The sequence below is a fragment of the Hemiscyllium ocellatum genome, chromosome 21 (assembly GCF_020745735.1).
Source record: "Hemiscyllium ocellatum isolate sHemOce1 chromosome 21, sHemOce1.pat.X.cur, whole genome shotgun sequence".
Lineage (NCBI taxonomy): Eukaryota > Metazoa > Chordata > Chondrichthyes > Orectolobiformes > Hemiscylliidae > Hemiscyllium > Hemiscyllium ocellatum.
This window is the reverse complement of record NC_083421.1, coordinates 36,983,419-36,996,148: the sequence shown is the minus strand read 5'-3', so window position 1 is coordinate 36,996,148 and position 12,730 is coordinate 36,983,419. Positions and strand designations below refer to the sequence as shown.

Here is a 12,730-nt window from a genome sequence, read left to right as displayed (position 1 = left end):
TATTTTGTTTTTATTTAGTCTGCATTTTAACTGTAGTATAAAAATAGTGTTTTTTTTGTTTAAAATCGAGTAGTTCAACCAATTGAATTGCATCTGGAATGCAATGCTTTACACTTAGTTTGGTTCGGTCTGTTCCATAACAAACTGGGGGCTCTTGTTGGGATCAAAATCTCTTAATTCCTGATTGGCTTTAGGATTATTGGACTCAAAGGCACTGATTGGTGACTGTTGGTTTATTTTATTTTAAGTATTGCATTCAGTTGGTTTAAACACGGTACGCTTTGGTAATAATGGCTCTTTCAGTCGATAAGAGTTTCCTGGGGGTGAAAGAAGTCACTTTGTGTGTTTTACTGAAAATGAGCAAGTCATGCAATTGGCACGCAAGTTGGAGTTGCCTGTGTCTGTGTGGAAAGGGAGAATAATAACTTGTAGAATTGCCAGGAATGCAGTTGGAATATTGGTGATTGCTAAAATTCAATTACAAATTAAACAGCTTGAATTAGAGACGATGGCAAGGGAAAAAACAAAAAGGAAAGGATAGACCTGGCAGAACAAAGAGAAAGGGAAATGAAACAGTTTGAATTACAATTAAAAGCACCGGAAAAAGAAAAGGAAAGGACGACTTAACAGAAGAAAGGGAGAAAGAGAGAGTTTTTTGAAGTTCGGAAGTTAGAACTGAAAGCTTAAAGTCAACTTAAAATGGCAGAGGTAGAGGTGAAAGGTAGGAGTAGTGATTAAGACAGTGATTGACAGCAATCTCATTTGAGCCAAAGGCCTGGTGGGAATGCATTTCCAAGTGTTGCCGAAGTTCGATGAGAAGGATGTAGAAGCTTTTTTTCACTTCATTTGAGAAAGTTGGTAAGCAAATACAGTGACCATGTGGCTATTGTTTAACCAAACAAAGTGGTACGTAGAGTTAATGTGGTGTTTGCATCACTATTTTAGAAGGGATGTGGGGAGTATGAGAAGGTGAAAAGCCACCTTAACTCCATATCAGCTAGTACCAGAAGCCTAAAGGTGACATTTTAGTAATCTGAGGGGGGATCCTGGTCAAATGAACATAGTGTTTGAAAGTATCAAACAAAGTAATTTTCATGCGTGGATAAGGTAATTAAAAATAGATCAAACATCTATCGCTCTTAGCGAGACGATTATTTTGGAGGAATTAAAAAAAAGTGAGAGCTTGTACGGAGGATCAGAGAGTTAAGATTGCAAGGTTAGCAGCAGAAATAACAAATGATCTGTGAGGGATAGAAGTTGGGGGATAAAAGAAAGCCTCAAGCGGTCAGGGAAAAGGAGCTCTCATTGAAGATAGCTTACCATAGGGTACAAACGAAACCCATGAGGGGGAAAGAGAAATGGGGAAAAAAAAAGCTCAGGTGGTTTCACTGTAATAAAGTCTATAGAGTTGCAATTAAATAAATTCTTTTATTTCTATTGTGTAGTTTGATTGTAGTGTAATAATAGTGTTTTGTTTAAAGTCCAGTAATTTGACCAATCGAATTGCATGTGGAATGCAGTGCCTTATACTTATCTTTTCAATAAGAAAAAGTTAGGTTCGAGGCTATCTTCTTACATTTTGTTGGGGTTTGGCTTGGTCTGGTCCAGAACAACTGCTTTATTATTATTATTGAGCAGTGTAGAAAAATCACCAGTTTCAAAAGCAGTATGTGAATCACATGTTGCACAGCATTTCTTTTGTCAGTTTGCTTAAACTGATGGAACAGATCCACCTCTTGTACTCCAGTGAAGTACACGTGCAGAGATAAATTGAGATTGAGAATGATGTTATAAAATACAACATAGAATGAAGTATGAACTGTTGTCGTTCAACACAAGTTAGGAAAGATTCACCTTTCAAGTGAAAATGAACTTCAAATAATTGCCATTAAACATCCATATTAATATTCTGGCACTAAAACTGGTGATCTGTGCATCTTTAGGCTTTTTCTTTCACGTGGGGCTGATGTTAACATTAAGAATAAGGAAGGCGAAACACCACTCGAATGTTCAAGTCTGAACTCTCAAGTATGGGTTGCACTACAGATGAACAAAAAACTTAAACAAGCATCAGCTAATAAGATTACCCAGGTTGAGAAGATAGTTGGCAGGTACAGTATTGCACATTCTGACTTGCAGCTTCAGTTTTCAAAGCAAAATATTTTATTTTGAGTGCATTTATATTTTACATTTTGAATGTGAGAACTAATTTTCTTGCTGTTATCATATCACCATATTCACACATTGGAAATGGCATTGGAGCAGAGTTAGCTATAATACTGATTTGAATGGTGATGTTAACTGTATTAGTCTTTGGTTAATCAGAGTTCATGAAATGCATTTAATATGAAAGATTGATTTGAAAATTACACCAAGTAGTTAAGTAATTTCTTTCTTCAAAAGAATAACAAACTTTGCAGTTTCTTTAGATACTTAATTTTCTCTTCTATGCTCTTACATGTCATGTTTTGTTTAATTGTTAAAGATAACATTAGTACTGCAGTTACTTGTCAGTTCCAATTTGTTAGGGAGAGACATGCATAGAGGAGGTGTGACTTTTTTTGGGGATGGATTTCTTGCATGTTTTCTGCTACTATTTAACTGTTGATCTGTGAATGTATTTATAAATAGTACTTAAGCATTTAATGGCAGCATACATACTGGATTATTTTTCCATGTAATTTATCCACTGCCGAATGTTGCAGTTTAAATCTTTGATTTTTGTAACATGTTTTATTTGACTGGTTCTGTTTATCTACGAAGCAATAGTCTCTGCCCTTCAAAGTATGTGATGTACAGAGGAACCTCGATTATTTGGCATTTGATTATCTGAATTTCTGATTATCCGAACAAGATCGCAAGGTTCCGATGCTTGGCTAAACTGTGTTATCCGACGTTCAATTATCTGAATGCCTCTGTCATTTGGATCATCGAGGTTCCTCTGTACCTTTTAAGATAATTCTGAGTGAGGGGATAAGTACTTTACCCATTTTATTGTTCATCTTGCACTGCATTATCACTGACAGTAGCTAACACCAAGACTTGCAGCAGAATCAGAGGCTCCTGTAAATGAAACCAATTTAAATTGCTGTCATTTGGATAACCAAGTGTAGGATATGTGTTCACATACAAACAGTAATAGATGCTTTTTCACTGAAGTTTTAAAATTTTTGATTTGTCAACTCTTGTTTCAGTTTCTTTGATGAAGAAGTATAACTGCACAGAAATCAAAATTTTAGTCTGTTCAGTAAATGAGTCCTATGAGCAACTGCGCCGTCTATAGAAAAAATGTTATTGGTCTTATCCCCAAACTGTTGTTTGATCTGTACTTGTGACAGGGCTAGAAATTGACCACTACCATCCTGCCTCTTCACGCTATGATATTGAACATCACCTAAACAGTGTAGAGAGAAAAATGAGGCAGGAATGCAAAGGATGCTCCACTATTAAGGATACCTATTATCAAACAAGGTCTGGAACATCATTATCGCATCATTGACCCTGCTGATTTTTCTTCTCTCTCGCACAAGTGGTACATAATATCTAAGTGATAAAAATGAGAAGTTACTTTTTGGTTAAGTTACACAGGCAGCAATTGATTTGGCGAAAGTGAGGATTGCAGGTGCTGGAACTTCAAGTTGAGAGTGTGGTGCTGGCAGCATCTGAGCAACAGGAGAGTTGACTTTTTGGGCAAAAGCCATTGATTAAGAATGTCGATTCTCCTGTTCCTCGGATGCTGCCTGACTGCTGTGCTTTTACAGCACCACACACCCGACAGCAATTGATTTGAACAAGTTTAATCAATTTAGAAATAAAATTCCATGATGATTTGTGTGATATATCTTCATCGCTATGTTGCTAAATTCTTGTTGCAGTCAGACAAATTACTGAATATTTTTTAAGACCAGTTCAATTAGTATTTTGCAAAACTGTGAAATTGAAAACAAGTTTGTTTGTATATGTCTTTTTGTCTTCACTATAATCTTTCTAGTTGTATATTTGTTAAAATTGTTTTGCTCATTGATGTGCCTTCAACAAGAAAATGTTCTTTTTTTCAAAATTCACCTGACAGAGATATTGGGCGAGGTTATGAACGTGTACCAATTCCATGTGTCAATGGTGTTGATGAAGAACCTTGTCCAAATGACTATAAATATGTTTCCCAAAACTGTGTAACGTCTCCAATGAACATTGATAGGAACATCACACATTTGCAGGTATGTTATGAGTTCAACGCTTCAAAGGCAGTTTGCATTACTGAATTCAATAGAAATCTGAGCAGCAAAGAACATATTGAAAGTATGAGTTGTCATTTTTTTAAAAAAGTGGTTTGTTAAGGATCTTCTAGGAAATATACCTGCTGTCTCTTCCGAGATTGACCCAAGTATCCCCATGACCCTCATTGACCCCATTCAATACTGCAATTGGTTCATTGCCATTTTTATGGTTAGGTATAGGTGATAGATACTGCCTTGCAAATGTTATCCACATTCCAAACTTTTATATAATATATACATTTAAAAAAACAAAATTATGAATTCACCTTTATTTAAATTGGGAAAATGAAGAGCCATGAATCAGCTGTAAACTGTGAGCAATATTTGTACTGTCATTGAGCCCTACTGACATTTTTACAGAAAAAAACTTACCAAAATTAATATATTCCAGTTCTTGCATTAGAAGAATTATATCCAGGAAGAGATGAAGCATTAACACATTTTCACCTTGCACTCATTAGGACGTTTTGCAAGAATATGCATTCAAGGGGAGAACCAACATATGTGACAGGAGGGTGCTGATTAGTTGGTTGGCAAGTGAACATTGAATGCTGATTTTATACAAAACCTGGTTGTTAATTTTAATCCAAAATCCTGCAGTCTTGACCGTAATCTTAAGTATCCAAAAATAAAAAATAGGCAGTAGGAGTCTGTGTCTTTTCTTTCTTAATACTTCATTCAAGAGGTTAATGTCAGTTGTACTACCTCAAAACTTTAGAAGGTGTCATGTGGCAAACAAAAGTTGTCTTGACTATTTTCTATTTTAAAAATATTGATGGCATGAGGGACGTTGAAAGTCATTCTGGGATTTTTCTTAGTACATTCTTGACATGAATTTTCCAATTGTACTTGATTATACTTAACTATATTTGTCAGTTGGCCTTCACAACATTGTGAATTTCCGTACACTTATCTCAGAAGTAGAGATTTTCCTATACTGGAAAATGACTAAATGTAGAAACGGTGTTATCGTTCTATTAATACAGAATAGAACTGGAGAATATAGGACTAGGATGAATAATTGGGAACGTTCTTGCCTAAAAAGAGGAAGATGGTTTTGTGTTAAAATTCTACTTCAGTACATAAAAAGATTAACTAAACCTTGAAGTAATATTTCACAGAATAGAAGTGACATAATGGATCTGCCACCTAATATAAATTTGCCTTTTATGTATATGTTAATAGGATATGGATCTGCAGTTTTGGTTTCCATTATTTTTGCTGCTTAACTAAGGTGGTTGTTACCATGCATTTGTCAAGAGCTATTGGCTATTATTTGAAGTAGTAATTATTAACTTATGATTAAACTTGCATTAAAGCAACTTCATATTGTTAATAAAAGTTATCACATAGTTGCTGAATTGTCATTACTTCAAAGAAATGCTGCAATATCCCAAACAGTCAAAAACGTGAAAACTAGAATGGCTCTTCATGAGTTTCCATATGTATTGGCTGACACTGAATATACTGTCTATAATTTGTACAAGTTAGTTGTTGTACACTCCTAAGCTAACATGATGCGATTGTGTAGCACTTTTTATTCTGTACATGCGATTAATAAGAATTTCCATGGCATAGGAATCACAGATCATTCGCGCAATTTCGGCTTCATATCCCACATAAACGTTATTTCATTGTCAAGATCACTAGGTGAGTCCACGACATGATCATGAACTTAATTAATTGTTTATTTTACTTTTAATTTGTATGATTCAAACAATCATGGCTCAGTGGCTAGCACTGCTGCCTCACAGCACCAGGGTCCCAGGTTCAATTCCAGCCTTGGGTGACTGTGCAAACTCCACACAGACATTCTCCCCGTGTCTGCGTGGGTTTTGTCCAGGTGCTCCGGTTTCCTCCCACAGTCCACAGATGTGCAGGTCAGGTGAATTGACCATGCTAAGTTGCCCATAGTGTTAGGTTCATTAGTCAGAGGGAAATGGGTCTGGATGGGTTACTCTTTGGAGGGGGGTGCGGACTAGTTGGGCCGAAGGGCCTGTTTCCACACTAGGGAATATAATCAAATCTAATGTAGATCAGCAGTCAAGCTTTTCCTTTAAACAAGTTAAAGGTTAGTTTATAGCAATCGCTGTCAATGTTGTGGGGTCAGCATTGACCAGAAACTGAACTAGACCAGCCATTTAAGTACTATGGCTATGAAAGCAGTTCAGAGGCTTGGGTTTCTGCAGCAAGTAATTCACTTCCTGACTCTCCCAAATCTGTTCGCCATCTACAAGATGCAAGTCAGGAGAGTGATAGAATGCTCCCCATCTGTTGGGAAAAGTGTAGCTCCAACAGCATTCAAAAAGCTTGAAACTATCCAGGACAAAGCAGCCTGCTTGATTGACACTCCATCTGCTAACATTTATTTCCTCCATGACTGAAGTTCAGTAACAACAGTGTATACCATTTACAAGATGGACTACAGAAGTACTGCAATGCTGTTTAGGCAGCACCTTCGAAACCCACAACACAATCATCTAGAAGCTCAAGGGTGACACATAAACATGAAGACCTGCACTTTCATCTTCAAGATGCACATGATCCTGAACTGAAAATAAGTTCCCATTTCTTTGGTGTTGCTTGTACAAAATGCAGGACATTTCTCCCTGATAGTGTTGTGGATCAGCTTGCAGCAAACGGACTGTAGCAATCAAGAAGGAGATGATAAGAAATTTCGTCACCTTGTAAGTGTCGAGACTAGAATTCTTAGTGATTTTTGAGAAGATTTGTAGCTCAGGTCGATAAGTTCATAAGTTAGCTCGCTTGAGCTTGAGGGTTTGTTTTCAGATGTTTCATCACTATACTAGGTAACATCATCAGCGAGAGTCTCTGGTGAAGCGCTGGTGGTATGTCCCACTTCTCTATTTATAGGTCTTGGTTTCTTCAGGTGGGTGATGGCATTTCCGGTTTTTTTTTCAAAGGGAGATAGAATCTAAATCGATGTGTTTATTGATGGAGTTTGGTTAGAATGCCATGCCTCTAATAATTCTCATGCATGTCTTTGTTTCATCTGTCTTAGAATGTGTGTGTTGTCCCAGCCAAAGTGGTGTCCTCCTTTGTCTATATGTATGGAAACTAGTGACAGTGGGTCCTGTCTTTTGGAGGCTAGTTTGTATTCATGTATCCTGGTGGCAAATTTCCTGCTAGTTTGTCTGATGTAGTGTTTTTTTTAAAACAGTTCTTGCATGGTATCTTGTAGTTTTGCTGGTGGTATCTAATGAATCCATTAGGTTCGTTAGTCGCTGTTTAAGTGTGTTGGCAGGTTTGTGGGCTCCCATGATGCCAAGGGGTCTGAGTAGTCTGGAAGTCATTTCTGATATGTCTATGATGTGGCTATAGTTTTGGTTGCGTTGTGTCTGCTTGTTTCTGAGGAATTGGCAGATTGTGTTTATTGGGTACCTGTTTTTCTAGAAGACATTGGATAGATATTTTTCTTCTGCCTTTTGTAGTTCTTGGGTGCTGCAGTGGGATGTAGCTCATTGAAATAGTGTCTTGATAAAGCTCCATCTGTACAGTGTTTTGTATTGTGTACAGATTTGGTCTCCTTTTTTTGAGAAAAATGATAATTGTGTTACAAGTAGTTCAAAAAAAAGTTCACATGACTCATTCCTGGGGTGAAGTTTTTACCTTATGAAGAAGGATAGATCTATACCCATTAGAGTTTATGAGAATGAGATATGATCATATTTAAACCTACGATCTTGAGGGGACTTGATTGGGTGGATACCAGCTGGATAGTTCCAATTGTGAGGGAGATTAGATAACAAGTTTAAGAATAAAATGCCTCCATTTGAAGACAGATTAGATTTTTCTTCACTTAAGAGGTCGTAAGTCTGAATTTCTCTTTCCTGGAAAGCAGTAAACACCCAATTCTTTTTAAATTGCAGTAAAAGTTTGTGAAGGCTGCTGAGAACTTTAAATTAAGGCTACAACCAGATCAACCATGATCTTATTTAATAGGGGGCGGGGTGACTCAAAGGGCTTAATGGTCTACTTCTGTTCCGAACTCCTGCGATCCTATGTTTCCTTGTGCCTCCATAGATTTGTTGGAGGAACATTAGAAAACTGGAGGGATTGTATTTTCTAAATCACCTGCCAGAGGAGAACAAAAGGGAAGAATGAAATGACAGGAGAGTAAAGCATGAAGGTCAGTTTGAAGCATCTCTCCTGCCACTTGAGTAGGGATGAAAGATTTTCTTTTTGGAATTTAAGCCATTGAACTGCTTAACAGGTTTTCAAGGTTCTTAGAACAACAGGTTGAGTTTCAGATTGATGTACTATTTCACATGGTGTTGCTTTCTTTGATTTTTCTTTGGGGCCAAACATCAGTGATGAGTCTTGAGTAAATATTGTGAATACATAAATGATCTGGATTTTCCAATGGCCCAGTAGTTAATTCTACGGCATAGATTGGAGTTGTGTATTGGGGTCCCCCAAAATCTTCAATGCAGCAGCCTCCAAAGAATTTTCCTGGGAAATTTTAGGATTCTAATGGGCAATCCCCTATGCCTGGAACTGCCCTGATAGTATCCATTTTTATGGTGGAATTCAAAGGGTTCTGCTGCAGTTAGGTAAATTGTTAGTCACAAATGTTAGATAATTAAAAGATAAATAGATAATTGTCTCAAGTTCTGGGTAACTATTAAACTGACTCCCAACTTATTGCATGCATCCTCAATTACATTTTTCCAGAAAGCTTTTGCCCCCCGGAACTGTGGTGTGACCTTTCTTTCTCCCATAGGACCTGCTGCCACCCCCGCCTCTCTCCCCTCCCACCCCCCACTCCGCCATGTGATAACTTTTTAATTAAGTCATTTACTCATTGACATTTGTAGTAACACATCATTTTACAAAGGTTCCAACATTTTTTTAAAGAAGTAAAAATGTATGTATAAATTCATTTAGCTATGAGAACAATTTCAAACTGATGAAGTAGTACCTCCAAATTGAGATGTTAAATTATGGTTAAAAAAATGGTAAGCTTTTTCTGAGGATGGATTATTGATGCTCCTATCACAGGTTGATATTAATGAAAGTGATTTTTGATAATTGCCTTGATAACAATTTCAAATAGTGACTGTTATTTCAGAAATTGTGCTTTTAAATACCTTCACTGGGAACCATACTAAAAATGTGGTTTCACATTTTCTACCTAACTGGTGAATATTTAATGCCAATATTGCTGAAAAAATTGAAAGGGTGGATATTAATAGGGAGTTTGCACATGTGATTGTTTTTATGATAATTATCAGTGTACTGGAGGAATATCCATCCTCCGTTCTGTCTTCAGGCATGTGTTAATTTTTTAAAAAGTTAGTTAATTCTGACTGCCAATGGAATTTATTTTTGCTTTCTTTTTAAAGAAAACTTGTAAGCAGTGCTGAGTGGCTGGTTGGATTTCAGGGAAGGATTTGGAACTTTGGAGATTCAAATATGTCCAGATAAATTGATTTGCTTCTCTAGTGAATTTGAGACTAGCCTTCAAGATTCTGTGCTTAGATTGGATTCAGGTTATCTGTTTACTCTTGCACAAAGGATCAAGGAATTCCATTTGGAAATTAGCAAACTGACTATTTAGCAAAATTAGCTGAGGCCTAAGGAATTTGGTCCAGTTTTTCTACCAAGTAGCAATTATTCATGATGAGGAAAACTTTGGCCATCAAAAAGGGCATTTTTAAAGGATTGATGCTGCACTTGAATCATGTTTAGTATGCCTGGCTAAATTGCGACAGGAGATAGTGAGGACTGCAAATGCTGGAGAGTCAGAGTTGATGATGTGTGGTGCTGGGAAAAGCAGCAAGTCAAGCAGCATCTGAGGAGCAGGAGAGTCAACATTTGGGGCAGGGTCCTTCTTCAGGATTGGGGAGGGGCAAGGGGTTTGAGAAATAAATAGGGGGAAGGGGTGGGGCTGGGGAAAGGTGGGTGGGATGGCGATAGGTGGATGCAATTAGGAAGTGATTGTGAGCTTGGTGGGAAGGGTGGAGCAGATAGCTGGGAAGGACGATGAAAAAGTAGGTCTGGGCAAGTGGGCAGTGCCAAGTTGGAGGGTTGGACCTGGATGATGTGGGGGGCTGGGGAGATTTGGAAACTGGTGAATTCGGTGTTGAGGCTGTGTGTTGTACGCTTCCAAGGTAGAAGATGAGGCATTCTTCCTCCAGTTTGCAGGTGGATTTGCATCGGTTAGGATTAATTGAGCTTGTGGTCATTTGTTGTGACATTAAATATCACTGTTGTGGTTCTGTTTGTCGACCTGGGAATTTGTGTTGCAGATGTTTCGTCTCCTGTCTAGGTGACATCCTCAGTGCTTGGGAGCCTCCTGTGAAGTGCTTCTGTGATCTTTCCTCCGGCATTTATAGTGATTTGTATCTGCAGCTTCCGGTTGTCAGTTCCAGCTGTCCACTGCAGTGGCCGGTATATTGGGTCCAGGTCGATGTGCTTATTGATTGAATCTATGGATGAATGCCATGCCTCTAGGATACTACAACTATTATAGGACAAGCCAAACCGAGAACAGCCAGGGAATTCCTAGAGGCGAGGCATGGCATTCATCCACAGATTCAATCAATAAGCACATCGAACTGGACTGCAGCGGACAGGTGGAACTGACACCCGGAAGCGGCAGATATAAATCACTATAAATGCCACAGGAAACGTCACAGAAGCGCTTCACAAGAGGCTCCCAAGCACTGAGGACGTCACCTAGACGGGACGAAACATCTGCAACACAAATTCCCAGCTCGGCGAACAGAACCACAACAACAAGCACCCGAGCTACAAATCTTCTCACAAATATTAAATATTTCTCCCTAGTTTAATGTGAACAGTGAATTTGGCAAATTCAAAGGAGGGAAACAAAGTTTTTTTTTAATAAATAGCCCAGTTGTCTTTTAGCAAATGCATGGTACCTCATTTCAATGTACAATAAAATGCCATTGTGCAAAATTTATTTCAACTAACCCAAAGCTTAATTGTCTTAATGACAAATTATTTTAATTCTGTATCACCTTAGCATAATTGATTTTAAAATTAGTTACAGATTTAATTTTTTTTTATGTCTTATCATTGGTAGACTCTCCAAAGGTAATTTTGTCTCTTTAATCTCTGTGCAGTACTGTTTTTGTGAGGATGACTGCTCCTCCAGTAACTGCATGTGTGGCCAACTAAGTATACGTTGCTGGTATGACCAGGTAAGCAAAATAGTTTCAGTTGAGAAAAATCTTTTGCTGTAAATCCCCTTATGGAAACTGTAATTGTTTTCTTTGCACTTCAAATTGTTTTGATACTGTAGAACTTGATTATTCCTCAGGTATGTTTCCATTTCTATCCTATAATCAGTGATGGCACTTGTTTAATGTTGTTAAGCTGAAGAATTGCTCAAAGCTAAACTTGTGTTGAAGAGGTTAACTGTTAGAAGGAATGTATTATGGTTTGAGCTGTTAATCGCTTTGTCAGTCACTCATCAAACTTGAAAATATCACTGCAGTATGCTTTGTATTTTCAGGATGGACGACTTCTTCCAGAATTCAACATGCTGGAACCTCCACTCATTTTTGAGTGTAACCACGCCTGTGGATGTTGGAGGACATGTAAAAATCGTGTGGTGCAAAATGGAATCAGGTCAGGCAGGATTTATTGTGGTTTACTGAAATCCATGAAGATTATAAAATCATAGGACAAGGGCAATCAGTCATCAAGCCTGGTCCCCCTGTTCTGATTGTGTCCTCAACTCCACTTTCTTCCTCATTACACAAAACCTTCAACTTCCTTGTTGATTCAAGGTCTGTCTTAACATAGCCTTGAATGTAGTCAATGACCTAGCCACCACTGCTTTCTGTGAAAGACAGTTTTATAGACTGAGAAATTCCTCATCATCTCCCTCTTGCATGGGGATCTGATATTTTTAAAGTGTGCCCTCAGAGATTTCCCCACAAGAGGAAAGATCCTCTCAGCATTTACCTGTCAGACCCTTTCAGAGTCTGTGCGTTCAGCAAGCTCACCTTTCATTCTTTTGAATTCCAATGAGTATAGGGTAATTCTGCCCAGTCTTTCCTCATCAGACAACTCCTTTCATCACAGGAATCAGCACAGTGAATCTTATCTGAACTGCTTCCAATGCAAGTATGCCTTTTATGTAAGGTGACGAAAACAAAGATTTTCCTAGGATTGGTTTAACGGAAGTCCTATGCAGTTATAGAAATGTTGTGTAGGTGCTGGTGTTGGGCTGGGGTGGACAAAGTTAAAAATTTCACAACACCAGGTAGCTGATGAAGGAGCAGTGCTCCGAAAGTTCGTGCTTCCAAATAGACCTTTTGGACTATAACCTGGTGTTGTGAATTTTTTAACTCCATTATATAAAGGCATCCCTACTTCTATATTTGAATATTTGCAGTGTATACTGGAAAGCTGATTATTTTATTCATAAATGTGTGGCATGTCTTTGTGAGACAGTC

At 37.9% G+C, this 12,730-nt stretch overlaps 1 protein-coding gene across 9 annotated transcripts in view; it reads left to right on the top strand.

Annotated features, from left to right (window-relative positions):
* Window positions 1–12,730, top strand: part of LOC132825820 (histone-lysine N-methyltransferase EHMT1-like) — a 190,521-nt gene that overhangs the window by 165,096 nt on the left and 12,695 nt on the right. For all 9 annotated transcript variants that reach the window (XM_060841338.1, XM_060841331.1, XM_060841330.1 and 6 more), the window contains 4 exons: window positions 1,944–2,111; window positions 4,073–4,217; window positions 11,390–11,467; window positions 11,782–11,897. In XM_060841338.1, the coding sequence (XP_060697321.1) occupies window positions 1,944–2,111; window positions 4,073–4,217; window positions 11,390–11,467; window positions 11,782–11,897 (507 nt within the window). The remainder of the gene's footprint in view (window positions 1–1,943; window positions 2,112–4,072; window positions 4,218–11,389; window positions 11,468–11,781; window positions 11,898–12,730) is intronic.